Source organism: Lithobates pipiens, unplaced genomic scaffold (assembly GCF_037356315.1).
Source record: "Lithobates pipiens isolate NorthernLeopardFrog02 unplaced genomic scaffold, aLitPip1_a1.2 Scaffold_18, whole genome shotgun sequence".
Lineage (NCBI taxonomy): Eukaryota > Metazoa > Chordata > Amphibia > Anura > Ranidae > Lithobates > Lithobates pipiens.
The window spans coordinates 416,023,465-416,050,750 of NW_027507758.1; the positions used below are offsets into that span (position 1 = coordinate 416,023,465).

The 27,286-nt window shown below is 39.1% G+C and overlaps 1 protein-coding gene across 18 annotated transcripts in view; it reads left to right on the forward strand.

The window, feature by feature from the left end:
- The window catches only part of TNIK (TRAF2 and NCK interacting kinase), a 367,731-nt gene that overhangs the window by 305,604 nt on the left and 34,841 nt on the right, over positions 1 to 27,286 (forward strand). For 10 of the 18 annotated variants that reach the window (XM_077487992.1, XM_077487975.1, XM_077487978.1 and 7 more), the window contains 4 exons: positions 9,812 to 9,835; positions 14,434 to 14,508; positions 17,710 to 17,888; positions 20,273 to 20,390. In XM_077487992.1, coding sequence (XP_077344118.1) covers positions 9,812 to 9,835; positions 14,434 to 14,508; positions 17,710 to 17,888; positions 20,273 to 20,390 — 396 coding nt within the window. The remainder of the gene's footprint in view (positions 1 to 9,811; positions 9,836 to 14,433; positions 14,509 to 17,709; positions 17,889 to 20,272; positions 20,391 to 27,286) is intronic. The other 8 variants (XM_077487979.1, XM_077487980.1, XM_077487987.1 and 5 more) reach the window with 2 other exon arrangements.

Here is a 27,286-nt window from a genome sequence, read left to right on the forward strand (position 1 = left end):
CCAGTTCCAGAGATGGCCGGTTCCCTTACCAGGTTTGCCAGGTTCCTGTACTAGGAATGGCGGCAGCTGCACCCGACAGCCAAAATCGCTGGCTCCCTGGACAAGTAAGTGTCCTAATATGAAATGCCAGCAGCTGCAGTATTTATAGCTGCTGACTTTTAATTTTTCGTGGGGGGGCTGGACCTCCTCTTTAAGTCTAGGGAGTTGGTAGAATAGGCTGTAATACTTACTTTTTTTTTTATCAAAGCAGCCTCTCCAGCTTTCCATCCAGCAGTTGCACCCTTATGTCATCATGTACAATGCAGGACCAGTAGTCCTGCATTGCATCTGAGGACAGCAAAAGCCCACCAAAGATTTGGAGCTTCTGAGAGAAGAGGCTAGCTGCCACAGGTATGAAGAATAAGGCAAGTATTGCAGCTTATTCCTCTTTCCCTAGACTTAACCATTTAACCCTTGGAATGTACAGCATCCCACTGGTAAAGGTGGTTTTTAAAAGTATTGCAGAATTCAGCTTTAAATGTTTTTTTTTATCAAACTGGAGTACAGTATTGCTAGAGGACATCTTGTCCATGGTTCTGGCTTTATATCCACCCATATCAGTGTTGTAAATGTTCCCTTCCTCTTCCTGTATACCCTAAAATATAAAACACATAAAGAAATAGGACAGTGAGAGTGGCACTTACCTGCTGCGACAAGTGTGCTGATTAGGGCTGAGCTCCGGCGTGTTCCCACGCTCCATGTACAGAGCCCGCCAGGAAGTCGGCGCAGCGCTGCGCTAATCACAGGCAGTGAGACATTTCCCGATCTCTGCAGCTGCACATCGGGAAATGTCTCACTGCCTGTGATTAGCGCAGCGCTGCGCCGACTTCCTGGCGGGCTCTGCACGTGGAGCGTGGGAACACGTCGGAGCTCATCCTTAGCGCTGATCTTCTCAGAGATCTCACCACCGATTCCTAAGAGATATAACTGCAGAATGTTTAGGGAAGCCTAACTGTTTAATAATTTTTTTTTATTTATATTAATTTTCTGCAATGACATACAGCACTACATTGCAAACATTAGACACAAAAGATAATGTATGTTCTCTAAATATGATTTATATTATTAAATCGTTTCTAATGTTATTATTATGATTTGAAACCTGACTTTTTTAATGACTGTATTTGGAGAATGCAAAGAAAAAAAATAGGGAGGGTGAATGAAATTCATAATAACTCGGTTTATTCATCTTTGATAGCTTCGGTTTTGGGGTAATTTTAGTGTTGCAAGCTGTATTTACTGCTTAATCTTATAAAATCTTTGTCACAGGTGTATTTCATCCTACAATGTTCTGTTTATTAAGGTATTACAGCTCTACATGCTACAAATTACAATCTTTACTTATCTTCAACATACCTGTATTTTACTAAAGGACAATTAACTCATGATAAGGTTGTGAGGTAGGGAACATGAAATCTGCCTGTGCTTTATGTCACTATATACTACCATGGTTGGTCTGTGCAGTTAGAATTGTTAAAGGTTACCTCCACTTTCGTGAGAACAAAATAGCAGAAACAATATTGTAGCATATATAATTGATACACAAGTCATATTTTAATTGAATTACCATATTAAAAAACTACCTTTCCTTTTCAATCCACAGCACTCTAATTTTCTGTAAAATTCAATGCAGTATGGCAACCTGGAGGTATTTCATACACCGTTGGTGTACAGAGTGCCTCCAAAAATGTCTTTTGATTCTTGTGTGATTGACTCACTGATTTTCCCAGAAGTCTCCACTAAATTACAGGTCAGATTTTAGGCATCCTGTCCTCTGCAACAGAAACTTCTCACTTTTGGTGAGATGCTCCCAAAGGATTAATCACTTTTAAACAGATTCAGACTTTCCATTTTACTCGTTAGAACTCTGCAAGTGCATCAGCTTATTGATAAGGAAAAAGTCAAAAACAACTTTTTCTTCAGAGCAGAAACAAGTAGGAATCTGCAACAAATGTTTTTTATTAAAAGGGGTTGTAGAGGTTCATTTTTTTTTTTTTCTTAAATAACAAACATGTCATACTTGCCACTTCTGTGCAAGGGTCCTCTTCTTCTGAGGCACTGCTCCTGGCTCCTCCTCTTCTTGAGTGCCCCCACGGAGAGCTGCTTTCCATGGGGGCACTCGTGTGGGCGAACTCCCGAGTCCTGCTGCTGCGTCCATTGACACAGACAGTAGGATCCGGCTCCCCGTATCACCGGATTTGATTGACAGCAGTGAGAGCCAATGGCTCCTGCTACAATCAACCTACTCAATGAGGACCCAAGACAGCAGCTGGAGCTACTGTGTTCATCCCTGTCACCAGAACGATTGGGTTCATGTAAGTAAAAGGCACTGGGGGGCATGTGACTCATGTACGGTTTTCAGGCGTAGTTTATGAACTTAAAGTGGACATATGCCTATAATGTAAAGTTTAGCTGTCATTCGTATAGTTTAATGAGACAAAGCAAATTAGAGAAAATATGAACCTTGAGCATATACTTCCTGATTAAAAGCAGCAGAGCACTTTGTAACACATGGCAATGCCTAGCCACTCACTACTTCTCAAAAGAGCTTATCAGGAATTTGAAAGACAGACCCTGCCCAATGTTACTTCTGGTTACCGGGTTACATTACATTTGGTGTCATCAGTGATAGAAGCAAAATGAATATTGTCTACAAGAACAAAGTCCAACGGAAAATGTGGGCCTAGCAAAAGAGCAGCTACCAACTGCATGTGCTATTTTAATTACATCTGAGTTATGTTATACTGCTTATAAGATAAGGTGGCCTGAGTCTAGATCCACTTCAGGTGATCATCAGTATCTAGTTAATCTAATTTAATCTAATTTAATAAACTCATATGATGGCATTCTAGTGCGTATAGAAAAGACTTGTGTTTTTACCACACAGGTCATCAATGAGATAGTAATAATCTAATGTGGCATTGTAACAAAAATTTTAAGAAATCTGAACCAAATTTCAGTTTTATTTAGTAATGCATCACAGTGATATTTTGTGTATTAAAATAGATGAGCAAAAATATCCTAATAAAAAGGCAAAATTAACTGTTTGAGTAGGCAGTATCTGCCAGCTGCAAGTTTAGATACTGTAAATTTGTATACATTTACTGTATATATAGCATGTTGGTAAAAATGTAAAAGAGCGCAGCTTAAAGTGGTTAATCACATCAATACATATTATTAATTTAAATGCATTGTTTCTGGTTTTATATTGTAATCATGTATGTTTATGAAGGCAGCCATATTTAATCATTATACATGCAGGCTTTTTTCCTGCTTTGCAATGCTGCACAGTAGTTTGGCTGCTCCTTCTCGCAATAAGTGTAGGCCCTTGTACACACGGTCGGACATTCCGAAGGACAATGTCCGATAGGACCGTGTTGTCGGATAATCCGACAGTGTGTGGGCTCCATCAAGTTTTCCAGCTGGGCTATAAAATTTTCCGACAACATGCTCCGATCGGACTTTGTCCGATCATGTGTAGAGAATTCCGATCGGACAAAGTGCCACACATGCTTAGATCAAATTCCTAGACCAAAGCTATTGGCTACTAGCCTGAACGTAGTCCCATCCTAACGAAATAACGTCATCACGTTAAGTACGATCGGATTTTCTGACAACTTTGTCCGACTGTGTGTATGCAACAGTTTCGGACAAAATTTTGGTTGTCGGAATGTCCGACCGTGTGTACAAAGGCTAGGAGTATGTCAAATTATCAGAAAAACAATGTGCCCTTTATGGGGGTAATATTTTAGCAGTAATTGCACTGAAGTGCAAGCTCACTCTATGAGCAAATCTACACATTTTTAAAATAAAATTACAAAAGTATGGAAACGTGAGATTGTAAAATGTGAGTCATACTACAAATTAACACTCACTAAAAATGTACTGTACTTTTCTTTTTAAGATAATCTGAGTTCTGCTAATATGCAGTATTGAGCCCGGGCATGCATGTGATTGGATCAATCACCATGACCTAGCCCACCAAAATAGAGAGCTAACCTTAAGATCATAATGATACACTAATAGCAGACATCCTAACATTTGTTATATTTTTGCGTAGGTTGTAAAAATGCCATTTGGAAAACGCCTTTTCTTTATCGTACATCAAGGGACACAGAGCAGCCATAATTGCTATGTGGGTTATACTCCACATATTGGTGAATGGACACTGGCACAGCCAAAGACAGGAAGTCCCCCTCTATATAACCCCTCCCATACAGGAAGTACCTCCCATTTTTTTTTTGCCAGTGTCTTAAGATGATGGTCATGGTGGGTTGAAGTACTACAATATAGATAGCCACGTTGGAAAAATCTTTGCCAGGATCAAGGGGCTATGCAGTCAGATCCATTCAAAGAGGCAAAAGAAGGGCCAAAATGGATGGCACCAGAGCCTCGAGGTAGAAGAAGCAAGGTTTTGCCTATAATGCTCCTCTTTGGAGGGCTTGACCCTGGGATCCAGGCCCTTGGATACATGACTAAATAAAAGGTTGTCCTGGCAGGGTGCTATACAGGTCCAAGGGTGTGGACCCCAGTATGCAAGGGGGACCCGGTCCTTGAAGGTCTGTTCAAAGACCTGGCCCACTGTGATGGGTGAAGATTGGGTCTGGCTGTGTATTCCAGCAGTATCCTGTGGCGGTAATTGTACGTTTTAAAAATAAAAAAAATTTAAAAAAACATACCTGGTGTTTACTTGTCCTGCTTTGTTTTTCTGTGTCTAGCAGCACTCCTTTTGGAGACAACATTACCCCTCATCCTGGTCTGTAAGTTGTCTGAGACCCTGGGACCTTCCGCCTCCTAGCCCTCCCCCCAGAGGCTGGTTCTGGCAACTGGAGGGGGGCAGCTGGCATCCCCCCATGGTAAACGCAGCCCCTCTTTTACCCGAGCTATCCTGGTAATGTTCACACACGCGTGGGGATCAGCTTTGCTAAAAGGCCACCATAAGATGCAGGGGGTGTGGCTTAGGCATGGTCTGCATGCACGTTAGGGGCAAGCATGCACGTAGCATGGTGCAGGCTCAGTGGCTATAAAGTTTCTGCCTCTGTAAAGAGTTTGGTGGCTGACGGAGGGACACAGAGTATACTGGGGCATGTAAGCACTGTATGGGTATGGATACAGTGATTTAGAGGCAGGCCTACTGGGCATTAGGCTGAGCAGTGATAGCGGCATTTTTTTTGCTGGACTACAGCTCAGCAGTGGATGCATATTGTGTATACTCTGCATTTTGTGACTTAGGACTATGTATAACGTGTAGTGAAGTAGCGCTAATATAGCATGTCAAAAAAGAAAAGGAATTTCTCAGATGCTCATGGCAAATATAAACTCATATAAAAGTGTTCAAAGTCCTAAAAGGTGCATCCCATAATATACGAGCAATAATGCAATGAAATCCAGTAAAGTGTATCACATAAAACTAAACTAAAAGTAAATTGTTTCCCAGGAGTAATCAACATCCCAAAAAATCTGGTGACTCAGAGAGATGATCAGTTCCAAAGTGAAAAATATAAATCAGAGTAGATAATGAGGATAAGAACAGGTGAAAGAGTCCAAATTAAAGATGTAAGATGGTAAACATGTCTTTATGCAATCCTCCCCCAGTAGTACTAGCCTTTCACCTTATAGATAGACCCCAATGGGACTAATGGGGCAGCAGTGAACGACCAGCCTGTTGTTGAAGCTTTCCTCAAAGCTTTCAAGGGATCACTGCAGCTTTTGTCTGGTCCCCACGGACTTTTCCTAGAAGAAAGTTTTCTCCCAATCCTATAGGTGGGGCAACAATAAACGACCAGCCTGTTGAAGCTGTAACTTTTACTCTGGTCTCCACGGTCCTTTCCTAGAAAAAAGTTTCTCCCAATCCACAAGATGGAAGATAAAAAGGCTCTCCATAGTGTAGTAGGTTTAAAGGTTTAAAAGTAATTTATTAAAAAAAATCTAAAAACTCCTTTACAATAAAAATGGCAACAGCAGGTCCGACAGCAAAAAAATGTCCAACAAATGAAAAGACTTCTGGTCACGGCCATAACAGGAAGTGACGTCACCAAGCTCCTCCCAACTAGTTGCGTCACAACACATGTGACTTCATCAAGGGTACAGGTGATGGTGGTGATCTTAACCACTTAAGGACCGCCTCCTGCACATTTAAGCCAGCAGAATGGCAGGGCTGGGCACATCAACATACAGGTACGTTGCTCTTTAAGTGCCTAGCCGTAGGTCGTGAGCTCCGTGGCCGTGGAACCTGCGGATCGGGTCACAGAGCTGAAGAACGGGGAGAGGTATGTGTAAACAAACCTCTCCCTGTGCTTCCTTGTGTGGCTGTCACTGATCATTTGTTCCCTATTATAGGGAAAGATGATCAGTGATGTCACATGCCAAGCCACGCCCCCAACAGTAAAAAAAACACACGTCACACTTAACCCCTCCCTGCCCCCCTAGTGGTTAACCCCTTCACTGCCAGTGTCATTTACACAGGAATCAGTGCATGTAAATAGCACTGATTTGCTGTATAAATGACAATGGTTCCAAAAATGTCCGATGTGTCCGCCATAATGTAGCAGTCACAATAAAAATCACTAATCGCTGCCATTACTAGTAAAAAAAAAAAATGCTATAAAACTATCCCCTATTTTGTAAACGCTATAACTTTTGCGCAAACCACTCAATAATCGCTAATTGCGATTTTTTTTTTTTTTACCAAAAATATGTAGAAGAATACGTATTGGCCTAAACTGAGGAAAAAAAATGTTTTTTATATATTTTTGGGGGATATTTATTATAGCAAAAAGCAAAAAAATGTTTTTTTTCAAATTGTTGCTCTATTTTTGTTTATAGGGCAAAAAATAAAAACCGCAGAGGTGATCAAATACCACCAAAAGAAAACTCTATTTGTGGGAAAAAAAGGATGCCAATTTTGTTTCGGAGCCGCGTTGCACAACTGCGCAATTGTCAGTTAAAGTGACGCAGTGCCGAATCGCAAAAAGGGTCCTGGTCCTTTAGCTGCAAATTGGTCCGGGGCTTAAGTGGTTAAATAGCAATACTAATCGTGTAAATGGACAATATGTAAATGAGGCATAAGAGTAAAGGACTCTTGGTAAGTCAGATTGGCAAAGCAAAAAACTCTCACTAATATAGTTACATACTCACAAGAAGTGGTATAAAAACAGATACTGGTAAAAAGAAAAAAAGAAAAAAAGAAAAACAGAAAAGAAAAGCAAAAAAGGAAGAATGAGAGGGGAAAAAAATGAATGGAGATTTCAGACCCATTCTATATCTCAAAGATCTAAATCAGTTCCTAACCATCCGCTCCTTTTGCATGGAGTTAATACAGTCGGTCTTGTCCTCTCTGAGGGGAGGAGAATTTCAAGCATCAATAGACATCAAAGGTGCATATCTACATGTGCCAATCTGCCCTGCTCACCAGAAATGTCTGCGGTTCGAGCTGGAACAGCACCATTTTCAGTTCGTGGCCTTGCCCTTCGGGTTAGCCACCGCCTCTTGGGTTGGGATACCAGCCCCTTGGGTTGGGGAGCTGTTCTGGAGGAGGCCACTGTCCAGGGGAAGTGATCAGAAACCAAAAAAGCCTTGCCCATCAACATTCTAGCGATTCGGACAGCATGTCTGGCTCTAATATCATGGAGTTCAAGGTTGCAGGGATGTCCTGTTAGGATACAATCTGACAATGCCACAGCTGTGCGCTAGTGACCCCTTGGGATCAGGTTTCACTGATTTATGCATTCCCCCCCAGTTCAGCTGCTACGACGGCTTCTACGCAGGATCAAGGAGGAAGGGAAGCCGTGATACTGGTAGCATGGCCCAGAAGATCCTGGTATGCAGAGATCATAAGTTTGGCAGTGGAAAACCATGGACTATTCCATCCCATCCAGACTTGCTTTCACAAGGACCAGTATTCCATCCTGCCTTACAATCACTAAGTTTAATGGTTTGGCTATTGAAGCCCTTTCAGGCTTAGTGGTGACTACCCTGATTAATGCAAGGAAGCTGGCTTCTAGGGCCATTTATTATAGGATCAGGAGGTCCTATATTTCCTGGTGTGATGACAAAAGATGGCATCCCCAAAAGTATGTCATAGAAAGAGTTCTTGCCTTCCTAAAATTGGGGTAGAAATAAAGCTAGCCTTGAGTACCCTCAAGGGTCAGATCTCAGCCTTGTCAGTATTTTTTCAAAGGCCGCTTGCTTCGCATTCTTTAATCCAGGCCTTTATACAAGGGGTAACTTGTATAACTCCGCCAGTCAGGCCGCTATTGTGTCCATGGGATTTGAATCTAGTTTTGTCTTGCAAAGACAACCCTTTGAGCCTTTGCGCCATATTCCCTTGATCCTTTTGACAAGGAAGTTGGTTGTCAAGGCTTTTTGGTTGCAGTAACTTCAGCAAGCAGAGTGTCAGAAATGGCAGCCTTTTCCTGTAAAGAGCCATACTTAAAGACAAGGAGGTGTTGCGTCCTCACCCAACCTTTTTGCCTAAGGTAGTGTTCAGTTTTCACTTGAACCAAAATGTCTCCCTGCCTTATTTTTTCCCAGAACCTCACTCTGCAGAAGAAAAATTGTTGCATTCTCTCGATGTGAGAGCTGTCGGGATCTATCTCAATGTGACAGCTCAGATGCGGAAGACTGATGCTTTGTTTGTGCTGCCAGAAGGTCCCAGAAAAGGGCAGGCAGCGTCAAAATCAACTATTTTACAGTGGATTCATCAGGATATAATTCAGGCTTATGGATTGAAAAGAAGGGTTCCACCTTTTCAAATTAGAGTGCACTCTACCAGGGGAGTGAGTGCATCATGGGCAATGTGTCATCAGGCCTCTATGGCTCAGATTTACAAGGCCACAACATGGTTGTCAGTATATACATTTACAACATTTTACCAGATGGATATAAGGCGGCAGGAGGATGCTGCTTTTGGGCACAGGTCCCTCCCCTCTTGCTGGGATATACATTGCTTTGCTACAAAACTGAGGTGCTTCCTGTATGGGAGGGGTTATATAGAGGGGGACTTCCTATCTTTGAGTGTGCCAGTGTCCATTCACCTATAGGTGGTGTATAACCCACATAGTAATTACTATGGCTGCTCTGTGTCCCGTGATGTACTCCAAGAAAAGGATTTTACAGGTAAGCTGTATTAAAAATCCTATTTTTATACCTTTAGCTAAATGATATAACTAAACATTTTTTCATTCTAATATTTGCATTATCTAACTTTTCTAAATTCCATTACACTTTAAACTTCTGCTTTAAATATTGTATTTGACCCTATACTAACATTTGTGCTTGTGTTACATTACTGTCCAATACCTAATTTGACGCTCTAGCACAGTTTCTTTTTTGTTATGAGAATGAAATCTTACAGTCCCCATTTCATTGGGATAGCACAGTAGAGATACTGCATGAAGTGTGTCTGGGTGCAGTATATTAGGCTTACATGTCATTCAGGGCTATTTGGATGTCATAGAATGATTTAATATCAGTTAGAAACGAATATAATCTCAGGGTTTATATTTACATAAATGTCTTCTGTAGTGAGTGGCAAAGTGAAGTGTAGCATTAGCTGGTAATAATACAGCATCTACGTTTTGTGTCGGTAATGTTGCAATTATTGCACACTATGTCTTACATACTCTGTGCAAGCATGTGGCTGTGTATTGCCCATATACCAAGCTTGGTAAGCACCAAACTAACACTTGTATTTCTTACCTGCTTCCTTCCCTGTGGCTTACCCTTGACCTGCTCTGCTTTCTCCGATGCTGATTGTCATTCCCTTGCTCAGAGCTATAAGAAAGCAATAGATGAGGTTAGTGATATTTTAAAGTTTACAATGTAATATTCACCCTAGACTTTATATTCAGTCATTACCAGAAAGTTCTGCACTCTCATTTCACACTCACAATCCTCCATCTAAACCACGTACTGGTAACCAATTCATGGTTTGTTCAGTGCTAAGCTATTTCATTCAAGTGTTTTGTCATGTGGCTGATAATGCCCTGCGATGAGAAACGAATGGACTGTACTTCTGTGGCTGGAAGTTTAACTTGCTAAGTACACGTGTTTCCTCATTCCTTTTCATTAAATTTAAATATTTAAAAAGGATGAAGGTGATGAAAGCAGCTACAGCGAAAGCTGCATGCCATCTCTTCCCTCCTCTGTATGTATCCATATACTTCAATAGTTTTCCATAGTGCTGGATGCTGCTCTGTCATTTTATATAGGTGTGCTGCTGTTTGAGTTGCAGGGGAATTATCTGTTTGTCTGTTTTCTATCGTAGTGCTTTTGAAGATTTCTGCTAAACTAAAATCCAGATATTGCTGTCTGTAAGGCTGTTGAGATTAACTATATTTTGAATCCCTTGCAACTAAGGACAACAGTAGTTCTGGGAATGTTCAACAGAAGGTGAAGATGGAGAGCCTCTATAATCCAATCTCTTAAAAAATGTATTTATTATCTTGCCATTGCTGGTATACAAAAGCAAATTTATGTTAAACAAAAAAGTAGATTGACAAAGAAGAGTTTGCTCAGAGAAATATAAAGAATAGTTTGTCAGCCTCATAATTGTACAGGTCTACTCTGTGTACTCATGGATGGACAACTTGTGGCCCAAAGAAAAAAAAAATCACAAACAGGCAATCATGTAGTACATTTGCTTATGTAATCACAAATCCATTATAGATTTTCTAAATGTGATATCTGACCGAGTGTCACCCTGTATAAGTGATTGTTTCATGCAGTATGCATATAGCATCATCCAAGGAAGCGTCAAATCTAATTCAGTCTGCAGTATCAACATGTCATCCTTCCTCTTAATGTAATTTTTAATGCAGTTGAAGAACCCAGGAAAATGGTCTTCTGTCCTTCCGCTGCACAATCATTTTACACCTAACCTGAGCAATTATTTTACAGGGATGAAAATCCAGGAGACCATGTAGAGTTGACATCCTGGCAGAAGCTCACAACAGCTTTGTGTCTACCATACATGTTAAATGATTTATTGAGTGGTCAAGTTTCTTTGCTAAACTCCTAATTCATGCCTGGTAGAACTAGCTCATCCTGCAAGAACTATTTAAGTTACATTTTATTAGATGCTGAGGATACCCATAGGTACAAGATTGCTTATTATCAAATGATCAGCCATGATATAACCTTATGTAACACATAGTAAACTGACCCTATAACACCTGACATGCAAACCCTCCTCACCACCTGATACACACAGGGGTTGACTTACTAAAGGCAAATCCACTTTTCACTACAAGTGCACTTGGAAGTGCAATCACTTTAGATCTGAGGGGAAGATCTGAAATGAGGTGAAGCTCTGCTGATTTTATCATACAATCATGTGCAAACAAAAATGCTATTTTTTATTTTCCTTGCATGTCCCCCTCAGATCTACAGCGACTGCACTTTCAAGTACACTTGTAGTGCAAAGTGGATTTGCCTTTGGTAAATAACCCCCCATGTGTCAATTTTTCCTTATTCAGGTCTTCCTTGTCAGTAAAGATAAATAATCCAAAACATTTTATGATATGAATATTAGTGTACCAACCAATAATCAATTCCACAGTAGCGCAAACACTGCTTCTATGACAATCATATATCTGCAAGTGTTATAATCAAAGGTGAAAATAATACAAAATATTCAAAAATTTCAAAATAAGTCCATACAACTGTCAAATCCAAAATAAATCTTCAAAGTCATTAAATTCAGGAAAGTTTGTGATTAACAGTCCACTCTCTATGCGAGTAGAGCCAGGAATAATCCTCTATGGAAATGCACTCCCCAGATTGAATTACCTTTCACTCTCATGAAAAGGGAAAACAAGCTTTTAGGTCAATATCCACCTGGTAGTATCCAGGGGAGGGCTGGCAGCTTTAGGCCTGGGGGACAAGTCCAGTCAAGTGGCCCACTTACCATCCCCAAGCATCAGTGTGAAGAACAGAGCCAGCGCTAGAGGAAGTATGTGGCTGCAGTAGAGAGCAGACCTGATGCTTCCTGTATCGCTGCTGTCACAGTGATGAAGTCGGAAATAATGAAAAGCTTCACGATGTGGGTATGCGGAGCACGGTTTATGTGTTGATTATGGGAGAGTGTGGAAGGTGACTACACTGACAGTTGATACCAGTGTGGAGGTGGTGAGACTGGGATGAGTTGTTGCCTATCTGATACCTACCCATTTACATGCAATGTACAAGATAATTTTAAATGTGAGTGGTTTATTTGGATTTTAATAAATGTTTTATGGAATTAATGCACTATTGGAGGCTTTTTTTTTCTCACACACACATGCGATGAAATGAGACCTGCTGATTGTGGAGTGATACTACCAGGTGGATATTGACCTAAAAGCTTGTTTTACCTTTCCATGGGAGTGAAAGGCAATTCAGTCTGGTGAGTGCATTTCCATAGGAGAGGCGGCTCTATTTAATCGCACTGGTGGTGGATATAAGGTTTATTATTCCTGACTCTACTCGCACAGAGAGTGGATTGTTAATCACAAACTTTCCTGAATTTAATCACTTTTAAGATTTATTTTTGATTTATACATGGTTAGTTTGACAGTTGCATGAACTTGTATGATTTAGAAATGTTTTAATATTTTGTATTATTTTCACATTTCATTATATGACTTGCAGATATATGATTGTCTACTGCATAGTAGCAGTGATTGCGCTACTGTGGAATTGATTATTGGTTGGTACGCTAATATTAATATCACAACATTTTGGGGATTTATTATGTAAGTAGCAGCACTGAAATATGTAACAATATAGGTGAATTTTGGCATCCTAAGCACAGTACACCACACAAAAGTTAAATAATCATCTGAAATCGTTCAAGTTTGGTTTCCCAATGTGTTTGCACATTTTCTTTAAATAGTTTTTTAACCACTTCAGCCCCGGACCATTTTGCTGGCCAAAGACCAGACCACTTTTTGCGATTCGGCACTGCGTCGCTTTAACTGACAATTGCGCGGTCGTGCGACGTGGCTCCCAAACAAAATTGACGTCCTTTTTTTCCCACAAATAGAGCTTTCTTTTGGTATTATTTGATCACCCCTGTGGTTTTTATTTTTTGCGCTATAAACAAAAATAGAGCAACAATTTTGAAAAAAACACATTATTTTTTTACTTTTTGTTATAATAAATATCCCCCAAAAATATATAAAAAAAAATGTGTTTTCCCTCAGTTTAGACCGATGCATATTCTTCTACATATTTTTGGTAAAAAAATCACAATAAACGATTATTGATTGGTTTGCGCAAAAGTTATAGCGTTTACAAAATAGGGGATAGTTTTATGTCATTTTTAGTAATTTTTTTTTTTTTTTACTAGTAATGGCGGTGATCAGCGATTTTTATTGTGACTGCGACATTATGGAGGACAAATCGGACATTTTTGACACATTTTTGGGACCATTGTCATTTATACAGCAATCACTGCTATATAAATGCAGTGATTCCTGTGTAAATGACACTGGCAGTTAAGGGGTTAACCAGTGGGTGGCAGTGTAGGGGTTAAGTGTTCCTAGGGGTGTGTTACTAACTGTTGGGGGCTGGGCTTTCATTTAGTGAACACTGATCTCTGCTCCAATCACATGGAGCAGAGATCAGCGTCACTAGTTGCTAGGCAGAATGGGGAGATGCTGTTTACGACGGCATCTCTCCGTTCAGCCGCCCCGTGAGACGATCGCGGGTATGCCCGTGGCGGTCGAGTCCATGGGACCTGCGACTGGACTCACTGGGTTCCTGACCAGCACGCGAGCTCCCCGCCGGTGGCGCGCTCGTGATGGCAGGGCGGCATTAAAGAATGGACGTACCTGTACGCCAATATGCCTGCCCGTGCCATTCTGCCGACATACATCGGCGTGCGCTGGTCGGAAACTGGTTAAATGTTACGCTATTACTGTTTCATAGCAGGTCGCTTTGTAGTCTTCTGGTAATCTATCATGAAATAACAGAATGCAATATGCTGAACGTTTTCAGCCTGGCTAACCAAGTTCTAAATTGCAGTCTTAAACTTACTACTGCAGTACACACTAGAACATTGTGAAAAACAGTATTTTAACTTAGCATGTGAATGTTATCATGAATCTTATACGCATCTGCCAGAATCAGCCCTACATGGTATTCATGATGTTCATGTGTATTAACTGTTATTAGATTATTGCATGCCTGGGAGGCATGTCCATTTCCGTGGTGCTTAATACAAGAAGATGTGATTTGCCCCATGATTCAATGTCCTAGTTGTTTATACCACCTTTTTTTGATCCATGGATGTTCATTTGTATGATACAGAAAAAATGTTTATTTCCTGTGCTTGTTTCGGGTTAGTCAGAAACTCGGGACAGAATAATAATCCCAAGTTTCCTGATGTCCCCACTTGATACTTCTCTACAGGCTGTTATCACACAGGCATTGCCCGCGGATGATGGAAAGATCATGCCGCGGAGGGTGAAAACTAAAAATAAGACGGTAAGAAAATCTTTCTTGCCTTTTGTCAGACTTTTTTCTCATACTCATAGCATAGGTCTTTGAGATATGTAGGATTTGATTTACCCAACACACAACAGTGAAGTTGAACCTAATATTCCATACAGATAAAAAGATCCATTGCTATATGCTTACCAATATAGAGAAAGGAATATATAATTCACTGCAAAAAAATTGTGAAATGATAATATGCCAATGTGTATTTGGATAGATGCATAGTCCCCCATTACTCTTCACCCAAAAATAAAATAATAGTTCTATTAGTACTAGTCAATTTTGGGTAAAGTTAGGAGTAGATATGATCCAATTTTTTGCAATGGATTTGTCTTTGCAATTTCAATTAGTACATCTACCAGCAGAATCATTAGATCGATCTTAGGGTGGACAGTACAGTTGGTTTGGCTATTATGTTACTACTTTGACAGTGACCGTGCCATTATACCTAATGGCAATAGTCTAAAATAGTAATGTCACTGTAATAGCAGCAATATTTTGTACAATATTTTGACCTGTTCATGATGAGACTCACCATATGTGTAGGTTTCTATGATATAGAATATTTTAAAGTAGTGTTTACATTACTCAGAATTTTTTAAATTCCATAAGGCAATTTGTTGTATAGTCAAATAAGTAGTGGAAGACATTTATTGAGTCCAGTTACTGTTGCTTTTCAATTCTTCTTTTTTTTTTCTTCTTCTTTTTTTTTTTGCCTATTTATGAATGCATAGTTTAACCATATACAGTATATTGTAGTTTGGGTAGAAATAGTTAAATAGAAGATTACACTCATGCAGCAATAACCTATACTTCAATATGAGGGACTTCAAACCCCTGTATTTAGTGCTAATTACATAATGGTTTTAATCTGTAAGTATTTGTTTAGTTTAAGGGTTAGTCCACTTAAAACTGATATTTTAGTTTCACTTGGTTTATATGTCTTAAACCCTTATTAAAGATATCCCTCAATCACAGTCCCAATTTGACATGGAGTCCTTCTCTTCCTATTGATTCAGAAGGAGCTCAACTCCTCCTGCTGCATTTTCAATACTTAAAAAAAACATGCAATGCAGCAGTAATAAGACCTCTAATAATGGCCATGGCAGGTGTCAGATCTCATGGATAAAGTCCCACAGAGCGCTTTTATTGACTCTTCAACCTTAGAACCATTAGTTTTATAAAACAGTAAGGTTTTGATGTCTAACATGGGAATAGAATATATTCTTAAGGTGGCCATACAGTAGTAGAATTTTGTTCAAAATGTTTCATTTTCTGAGCCTTTGCTTGATTTTCGATGGTCACTTTTGGCCATTGTGATGAGAAAATTCAAAGGAGCAGGGTGGAATTTTTTTCTGTACAAGCAAATTTCTAATATTGTTTTTTAGACATAAACAAAAGGAAATCAGTCAGAAAATGAGATAAAGTCGCATGTTTTTGCATGCATTTAAGTGTCCTGATTATTATTAATTTAAAAACAAGGCTGTGCATAATTATTTATTACAGGTCAGAGTAGACTAAAAACAACTTTTTCCTCAACCGGTTCCTATTATGTAAATTAATCAAGTATCATCAAGCAAATGACCATATATAGTGTAGTAATAATAATAATAGGGGAGGAGTCGTTGGTATGACACTGGAACTATACACTTTTATTAAAATAGCTGCTACCCCTCTAATAACACCAAATTGTATGACACATCAAATAAGGTAACATAAATTAAATTTTTTTTTTCAATATCCATTAAAAAGACTGAAGAACACACTTTTGTTGCCAGTGGTTTAGACATTAATGGCTGTGTGTTGAGTTATTTTGAGTGAACAGCAAATTTACACTGTTATACAAGCTGTACACTCACTACTTTACATTGTAGCAAAGTGTCATTTCTTCATTGTTGTCACATGAAAAGATAGAATAAAATATTAATACAAATGTGAGGGGAGTAGTACTCCCTTTTGTGAGATACTGTATACTAGGGCCAATTTAGACTAGAGCCAATTAACCTCCCAACATGTCTTTGTGTGAGAGTGTGGGAGGAAACTCATGCAGGTACAGGGAGAACATGCAAACTCCAGGCAAGTAGTGTCATAGTTGGAATTCGAACTAATGACACCCAGTGCTGCTAGGGAGAAGTGCTAACCACTTAGCCACTGTAATTATCTTCAGAATCCAGGTACAGAGCATGGTTAGATCCTCCAAATCAGTGCAGCCTTCTGCCATAGATTCAAAGAAATTCTAGGAATCCATGTAGCTGCTTTTTTCCTGTTGATTACTCAAAGCAGCAGCATTGATTTAGTAAATGCAAAAACTGTATTTGTATTAATCTGCTCTTTAAACTGCAATCTTATTTCACATATAAAAGATTATGATTAGTGTTTTGGCTTTGCTAGATATTTCTCATAGGTTTATGTCTCATTTCTTATAAGAGCCAGACAGTAGGGCTGTTTGACAATAAATAAATGGTGACACTTATTGAATTTGGTAATGTTGAATATTTTTTTTCCTTGAAACCTTTGCTTATGATTGCATTGACGGCTACATTGGTCACTAATATAGGGGGAAATGGTAAGGCCAATGCTTTGTTCGTCATGTGCATGTTTTCTTCCACAGAACAAACCAACTCATCTACTGCAGATTCTTCATGCTTTACCACTACCTCACCTACATTGCTTTAAAGCATGACCTAGATACACTGACTGTATCTTAGACTTGCTGGCTGTGATGTTACAGTTAAAAATAAAAACAGTGCTGTCTTATTATCATGTCAAATTCATAGTAAGCTGAGAAAATGCTCTTTTCTTGTTGCACTTTAATTTAATGTTAGACTATAAGAAAATAAAAATTTACCACAGATTGTATGTAGCTCAAAATGTGAATTGTCTTGGACTTCAATCAAAAGAGGAAAATATTTTCCAGCTAACTATGACAGGAATTTCTAGTTTTCACAGAAAGTGTATCCATCTGTTCTGCGCACCAGGCACATAATGGTTGAAATTGCGTCTGTCAGTAAGACTGGCTCGTGATGTTCTTTTTTGCTTCAAGCATTGTCTGTTTAAATGGGTGTGTAACTGCATTGCTCAGCTACTTTCTCGCTGACTTTAATGCAAGTGAATATACAAGGAGGCGGCTCATTTTACACAGAACTGTGTCATTTTTTTGGTTGAATTATGATGTGAATTATTTTTCAGGACTTGACTGCCTTGGCGAAGGAGTTGAGAGAATTACGTATTGAAGAGACAAACCGACCGATAAAGAAGGTGACTGACTACTCCTCATCTAGTGAGGAATCTGAGAGCAGTGAAGAAGAAGATGGCGAGAGTGAAAACCAGGATGGAACTGTGCCAGTTAGCGACATCCCTAGACTTATGTAAGCACTGCCTGCATCAATATACTGGTGCAGCCTGAATTACTCTAGGTGCAGGGTCCAAATACACCGATAAGCATAACTGTCTTCTAAAACTTCAACCTGCTATAGCAATGCCGCAATATAGCATATATACCAGAGTGTAAATTAATTCTTCTTGCTTACCGCAAAAAGGATATAACCCATTTGCTCAGCCAATTGAACTTGTAATACTTATGATACAACAATCCTTACATCACAAATATCATCATATATCAAACAATCAATAAAATATCAATGCTGTTTCTTAGTTACAAAAAATGTAATTAAATTCAAGACAGTTATGCTTATCGGTGTATTTGGACCCTGCACCCAGAGTAATTCAGGCAGCACCGTGGTTGTAATTATCTATTATGACTCGGGATGGATGGGTGAACACTGATAAGGCTCTCTGTTAATGACGAGGGGCGGGATGGATCCCGCTGATGCAGACTTTTACATCATCGGAGATACCCGCCTTGTCATGGTTTCAAGCAAACGGTGGAGTAGCGTGGCCATGTCCTCTGAAGACGGAATTACGAAACGTGTCAGAGCGTGGCCATGCGACATAGCAGTGAGACACATTCTGTGTCTCCCGAAAACTCATCTGACCAAACCTGTGTAAAGAGAAACCGGCTGGCAGTGAGATAGACATAACTGTGATCTGTGACACGATGACATACTGATTTTAAAGTTTTTCTAATGTAAACGCATTTAGTATGTGGGGCACTGGCTATGTTAATAAAGGGTATAACACTATTTGAGCCTTATGTGTATCCTTACATGCTATTGACGTGAATGAGACCAGTGGTGGAGGAATGAAGAGCCGATACAAGCAGAGAAACAGTCCTAGTAGAGCCTTATTGCATAGACCCTCTGGTAAGCAGCCACCTAAGGGAGAGTGCACAGGGTGTGAACGGTGAAGGTGTAGAGGATAAAGAATAGACACTCTCACTATCGGGAACTGTTTGGACACTCAGTTTGGCTACACCCCCTTCCATCTGGCCCATTGATTTATATGGACACTGAGAAATTGTTTTGATTGCATGAATACTGATATACACCTGAGTAGTAAAAATATAAAATCTTGTGCATGCAGGTGCTAAGTGATATATTGAATAGAAATTCATTGTGGTGTATGAAGCAAGAGCAGTATTTAATATTTGAATATTTAATGTTTTATATGCATGCGATTTTATTCAATGCTATGTGTTTTCATGCGCAGCAATGAAAAACTGAGAGCTCTTATGTGGTTAGTTTTAAGTAGCACTGTTAATGTGTGATTTCCGATCAGACATATGTTTTTTTATATTGCATTTTTATGATAACAGCTGCTGTAGGGCTAGTAGAGGTAATCCATTTAGCGCTGGGTTCAGGAATACATAGTATTTTCTGAAATTGTTTACATATAATGAAACTACATTACCATCTGTATGTTTCACTGCACTTGTACTATCAAGGGATCTTATATTTATGTTACTATTGTGTCATGCACAAACAATAGAGTGCACTTATGTCAGTTACGAGTATGTGTCTGTTCATATTGCCCACTGGCTTTTTTAATATCACAGAGACTAATTATCTGTGGTATTTTCACCTAAGAGATCCACTCAACTGCTGTGTCCATTACACAAAGTCTCACTCTGACAGTTTGCCCTTTAGTTTAGGTTACAGTACAGAAGGAGGATTAGGACTCCTGTCAGTGCAGGCGGTGGCGTGAGATGTCATAGATTTCCAGATACTCTGGAAAGGAGAGGTCACCTCTGAAAGCACAGAGATACAAGAAGAGACGTTGGTGATTCTGTCCGCGTACCTCATAATTTAAAACACAATTTTTATGAATTGGCTTTTTTTTGGATTACGTAGAGAAGGCTTAGAACCTATTGCAGGTTTTTTTACTTTATTTTGTATGTCCATATTTGAAGCAATTAAAATCACTTTATGATGACATGGGACATAGGGATGGGAAGTGATGAGAAGTCTATCCAACTAAGACAGAGTTTCCAACAAAAACATATATTTTTTTAAGTTTTTATTGTTTTATGTGTTCTCCTCGCTCAATGACATGTTTGTCACTGCAAGAGGAAATTAAATGAAGGTTGCATACAATTCCAAACAGAAAGTCTAACCCTTATTTATTTTATCCAAAACGTAAAAAAAAAAAAAAACAGAATCAAATGTGAGCTTAACCTTTTTTTTAAAATGTTATTTAATAATGCTTCCTTATTTTTTGCTCACCAAAGCTACTGTGTTACTGTTATATTTACCTTGAACTGTGCTTTTGTGCTGTATGTTTGATGTTGGCCCTTGTACAATGTGAGGTTTCAGTAAATGGTAAAGTGACTTCTCATATTCTTGCTTGAATGTAGACCAACAGGAGGATCTGGAAACAATGAGCCATATAATACAGGGACACAGGGTCTTGAAACCTCCCAGTCCGACGCATTCAGAAGCATCTCCAGAGAAGGAACATTAATAGTCCGTGAGGTAAGCTGTTAAGACCTGCACTATGGCTAAAAACGAGTACAAAGGGTAATTTTCCTATCATTATAAAATGTATAATGTTTCCCCAATAGATATGTTAGGCTCTGTATTTGCTATTGATGTATGAGGTATGTCTATGAAGGATCTCATTAATCCAGGTCCTTATATAGCTAGTAATTTTTAGTCACATGCAATTGGACTTGTTCTATATTGTTCTATACAGCTTCTCCAAGCCATATCTTCTGTTCTAATATCTTCTGTTCTAATGGGTGTCCAGTATATACTTTACATACTAGCATTTACAGTATATCCACAGAGGTAGCACAGACACTTTTTAATCCAGTTACCATAGAATGAGTAGATTTTCCAAGAACAGGATGTACATAATCCCATCCTTGGTGTCAGGAAATCTGCATAAGTGTTACTTTCTCTTATTACCTGGCTAAAAGTGTGATTTGTTGTCAAATTGCTAGGACAGAGATGTTAAAGCGGCATTAATTGTGGAAGACAAACTGTTCAGGGATGGTTTTTCCTTTTTGACATAGATGGCCTCTTTCACACCTCTTCCAAACCAGTTGTTCACGATGTTCAAAATGTTCACCTCGTTGTAATTGAAAGAATGTTCTTGTTCTTATAGGTATAGGAAGACTGTTACATCTTGACATGTAGAATTAGCCCTCCTATGTTGGGCTATATTTTTTATAGCCCAACATAGCTATATTATCTATATTATCTTTGCATCCCTCACTACACTGTATTGAATATACCAAGTTTTGCTGGTATCTGTATATTGGGTCTTTAGGGTGTTCAAGCATTTGTCCTAGTGTATGGTTGGGCTTAAAATTCTGGGTTATTTTGACACTTCAGCTACATACAGAATGCCTATATTATTCTGTGTGTTCTGCATTACCCCAGTGTTCCATGGTACTGTGTTTTTTGCTTGTAGATGTTTTAATGAAAGTCCAGTCTGGGTAACCACAAAGAAGCATGGTGATGTTCAGATTCTTACTAAGTGATATAATAACCCTGCTTTCAAGTGGGGTCAAGTTGAAATAAGATGCTTTGGCACTGGTCAGGACCACCAGAACTCACAGATGGAGCTGTTCAGATTCTTCTACTGATATGTACTTGTTATTATTTCTACCACATGAACACGTCAGGGTGCCACAGTAAAGTTCAGTCTCTTGGCTAAGACTTTCAAAACTTTTTTCAAACTAATTTCATACATTTTCCATTTCAAAGCATCAGTAGTGAAATGGGTCTGTATCACCACCTCATTTATTTGTTTTTGGGTTCTTTCTAAAATTATATTGGCACTCTGATCTTTTACTGTGGAACCCAGGGGTATGTACATGTCATCATCTGAGGTTGAAGCATAGGTGGCTTCTGTAATCCACAAGTTTTCTTGCTATTCCTCATATTTCCACACCAGATTCAGAGGATATAGCCTCAAATCATTGCCAATATGTTTGTAAAGGTTCTCATTTATCCAGGTCATGGTATAGCCAATAATCATAAACCATATTCAATTGGACTTGTTCTGTAATATTGAGGATGGTTTGTAGCTTCTCCAAGAACCACTGGTTTAGTTCTAGTGAGTACAAGGAAGATGTCCTAGAATTTATATCTACACGGTAGCACAAACACCTTTATTCAATCCCCATGGAATGTGTAGATGTTGATTGTCCAAGAAAAAATTGGGAGGTGTGAAAGTTATGGAACTACAAGCTTTTTGTGAACAAATAAACTGAAATAAAGTGGACAAGTACATCAAGTTTATATAGGAAAAAAAACAGAATGTCAAATTACCCTTTTTTGACCATGTGTCTTGGACACTGAGGTCTACAGGAAACCTACTTTCTCAGATCATTATTTGCTTTTTGACCCCAACCACCCACTGGAATACAAACTGGGGTTTTTAGAACTCTGCCTGGGATGGCAACAGCAAACTGAGTCTAAAGACAAACAACACAGACATATCAGAAGTGTTTTAAAAGTTGATGGCTACCCAGGCTGGGATTTCATTACAACAACCAAAAAGTCAGGCAAAAACAGAGGACCACTGAACAGATGGCAAAAGCAGAGCACAGAATAATATATTTATCTCGTATGTAGCTAGTATCGGGAAAATTCTAAAGGATCTTTAACAAACATTGCATCCTAGTGTCCTTCAAGCCCACCAATGCACTGAGACAGAAGCTTGTATATCCTAAAGACCCAACACCCAAACAAGCAAAATACTTTGGTATATGCAGGGTGGTGTAGTGGCGAACGCAAAGATCTGTACATTAGAGGGGCGAAACAAAACACCCGACAAAGGAGGACAACTTCTACAGGTCGACTCAGCAGTCTTTCTGCACATTACAGGGACAGGGAGGTACACATTTTGAACCGAGAGAACCACTGGTTCACAAGAGTGATAAAGAAACAACCAACCTTGAACAGGAGTGGGAGGCTTTGACACATCTGTCCTCCACATTTAATGCCTTTTTAACATCTCAATGCCATCAATTTGACAGCAAGTAACACCTTTAGCCATGTAAATTGAGTAATTGACACCCACGCAGACACCAAGGTTGGGTATATGTTACTAAAACAGGGAGGTATCACAACTTTCACACCTACCATCTGATTTTGCACAATCAGCATGTTTTCATTCTATGGTGATTGGATCAAAGTGGCTGTGCTACCTCTGTGGACATAAATGCTGCGTTACAGATCAAGCCCAGTTGAATTTGACTAAACACTACTAGCATTGTATGATATATTATTATATGTTATATGATGTGGTATGGAGAGGGGGGTATATGCCATATCTTAAATATATAATTATAAACAAAATAAACTTAGAACAAATGAGGAATTTATATAAAAGCTGGTCCCAGATATTTATACCACAGATAGAATTAACTATAAAAACGGCTGGTGTTTCATTTGTTGCCGTTTCGCAGTAAACTTGGTATTCACTATTAAGCTAGACATAAAGAGATCACACATAGGCTGGGGGTTTTCATGGCCCTTACAACTGGGAGAAGTCTAGAGCTTACTTTTTCTTTGGTCATTGCAATGTATTCGTGTTTTAATAGAATGTAGAGAAGGTAGCCATTTTATGAGCTGAATCAATATGTATAGCCCAAAATTGTCTGAATATTGAACAGGCTATACAACTGTCAGCTCTATGTGTTTATGGATGACATGTATCCTAAAAACAGGTGAGTAAATTAATATTAAAGTAAAAGTTAAACACCATGTAATAAAGTGATAGCAGTTATTAGGTGAGGTGTACATTGGTCGAAGTAACAAGTGCAAACAATCAAGCCCTCCCAAAGGCTTATATTATAGGAAACAACCAGAAGGGATTGCGGCACAAAAATGTTTTCATGAAAAATATGATCAAAACATCCAAAGTATATAGGCCATCATCATAACAGTTTCGGGCTAATACAGATCGCACCCTTCTTCAAAACATGGTGTAATTTTATATATATATATATATATATATATATATATATATATATATATATATATATATATATATATATATATATATATATATATATATATATATATATACACACAGTGCCTTGCGAAAGTATTCAGCCCCCTTGAACTTTTCAACCTTTTGGCACATTTCAGGCTTCAAACATAAAGATATAAAATTTTAATTTTTTGTGAAGAATCACCAACAAGTGGGACACAATTGTGAAGTGGAACGAAATCTATTGGATATTTTAAACTTTTTTAGAAAATAAAAAACTGAAAAGTGGTCCGTGCAAAATTATTCGGCCCCTTTACTTTCAGTGCAGCAAACTCACTCCAGAAGTTCAGCGAGGATCTCTGAATGATCCAATGTTGTCCTAAATGACTGATGGTGATAAATAGAATCCACCTGTGTGTAATCAAGTCTCTGTGTAAATGCACCTGCTCTGTGATAGTCTCAGGGTTCTGTTGAAAGCGCAGAGAGCATCATGAAGACCAAGGAACACACCAGGCAGGTCCATAATACTGTTGTGGAGAAATTTAAAGCTGGATTTGGATACAAAAAGATTTCCCAAGCTTTAAACATCCCAAGGAGCACTGTGCAAGCGATCATTTTGAAATGGAAGGAGTATCAGACCACTGCAAATCTACCAAGACCTGGCTGTCCCTCTAAACTTTCAGCTCAGACAAGGAGAAGACTGATCAGAGATGCAGCCAAGAGGCCCATGATCACTCTGGATGAACTGCAGAGAACTACAGCTGAGGTGGGAGAGTCTGTCCATAGGACAACAATCAGTCGTACACTGCACAAATCTCTCCTTTATGGAAGAGTGGCAAGAAGAAAGCCATTTCTCAAAGATATCCATAAAAAGTCTTGTCTAAAGTTTGCCACAAGCCACCTGGGAGACACACCAAACATGTGGAAGAAGGTGCTCTGGTCAGATAAAACCAAAATCGAACTTTTTGCCCACAATGCAAAACGATATGTTTGGCGTAAAAGCAACACAGCTCATCACCCTCAACACACCATCCCCACTGTCAAACATGGTGGTGGCAGCATCATGGTTGGGGCCTGCTTTTCTTCAACAGGGACAGGGAATATGGTTAAAATTGAGGGGAAGATGGATGCAGCCAAATACAGGACCATTCTGGATGAAAATCTGTTGGAGTCTGCAAAAGACCTGAAACTGGGACGGAGATTTATCTTCCAACAAGACAATGATCCCAAACATACAGCAAAATCTACAAAGGAATGGTTCACAAATAAACGTATCCAGGTGTTAGAATGGCCAAGTCAAAGTCCAGACCTGAATCCAATCGAGAATCTGTGGAAAGAGCTGAAAACTGCTGTTCACAAACGCTCTCCATCCAACCTCACTGAGCTCGAGCTGTTTTGCAAGAAAGAATGGGCAAGAATTTCAGTCTCTCGATGTGCAAAACTGATAGAGACATACCCCAAGTGACTTGCAGCTGTAATCGCAGCAAAAGGTGGCTCTACAAAGTATTAACGCAAGGGAGCCGAATAATTTTGCACGCCCCACTTTTCATTTTTTTATTAGTTAAAAAAGTTTCAAAAATCCAATAGATTTCGTTCCACTTCACAATTGTGTCCCACTTGTTGGTGATTCTTCACAAAAAATAAAAATTTTATATCTTTGTTTGAAGCCTGAAATGTGGCAAAAGGTTGAAAAGTTCAAGGGGGCCGAATACTTTCGCAAGGCACTGTGTGTGTGTGTGTATATATATATATATATATATATATATATATATTATATATAATATATATATATTATATATAATGTGTGTGTTGTAAATTAAAAATGCTTTCAGAAATAGAAGTCTTAATAGTTTATTTTTGCCAATTAACAAAATAGAAAGTAAATGAACAGAAGAGAGATCCAAATCAAATCCATATTTGCGTGACCAGTCCTTTGTATTTAAAACAGCATCAATCCTTCTAGGTACACTTACACACAGTTTTTGAAGGAACTCAGCAGGTAGGTTGTTCCAACCATCTTCGAGATCTAATCACAAATCTTCTGTGGATATAGGCTGCCTGAAATCCTTCTCTCCATGTAATCCCAGACACACCTGGTGATGTTGATAACTGGGTTCTATGGGGGCCAAACCATCACTTTCAGGACTCTTTCTTCTTCTTTACGCTGAATATAGTTCTGGATGATATTGACTGTATGTCTGGGGTCATTGTTCTGCTGCAGAATAAATTTGAGGCCATTCACATGCCTCCCTGGTGGTATGGCATGATGGATCTGCCTGTATTAGCATTCAGGACACCATTAATCCCAACCAAATTGCCAACTCCATTTGCAGAAATGCAGCCCCAAACTTGCAAGGAACCTCCACCATGTTTCACTGTTGCTTGCAGACATTCATTGTTGTACTGTTCTCCAGCCCTTTGGCAAACATGCAACTGTCTTTCACAACCTTACCTTAGTAGCAGAGTTTGGCTGTTCCTTCTAAGCCTCCTACACAGCTGTTTAAGTTTCAGTTAGTGACTGTTTTTCAACCTGTATATGAAATGGATGATCATAAGCACCTGCTTGGTACAATTGGTTAATCCAACACCTGAATCTAATCTTACAAAATCCCTGACTTCGTGCAAGTGTACAAAGTGTAAAAATTGATGCTGGTTTGAAGGCAAAAGGTAGTCTCACTAACTATTGATGTGATTTAGATTTTTTTTTCTGTTCGTTACCTTTGGGCTCGGTTCACACAGGGGGTGACACGACTTGCCGTGCCGCGACCTGACAAGTCGCCCCCGTTCTGTACTACGGAACCATTCTAAGAGGAGCGACTCGAGTCACTCCGACTTAGAAAAAAGGTTCTTGTACTACTTTTGGGCGACCTCGGGCGACTTGCATTGACTTCTATACAGAAGTCGTTTGCAAGTCGCCGCTGAGGTCGCGGCAGGTCGCGGCGCGGCAAGTCATGTCGCCCCCTGTGTGAACCGAGCCTTGTACTTTGTAAATTGATAAATGTAAACAATTAAAACATAGATTTTTGAAAGAATTCTTACTTTGCATCATTTTTTCACAAACGCCTAAAACGTTTACACAGTACTATTTTGTATATAATGTGAGAGAGAGAGACATATAAAACAATAAAGATGAATACACAGTAATGTAAACAAAGTTGAATATAATGTATTCTACCGTACAGGAATCTTTTTAGTAGATATGTTTACACTACTCTACTAGAAATTACTGATTTAAATGTGAATAGACATATAGTAAGTCATAGACATTTATATGAGAATCGAAAGACAAAACGTTTCTCTGGTAATGGGATAAATAGCTACAAAACTTGCACAAATATACATAAAATGTATATGAATAGCCTAGTCCTGTTACTATAATACATTGTGCACCAGTGTGACATCAGTTCTGCCTTATTCTGTT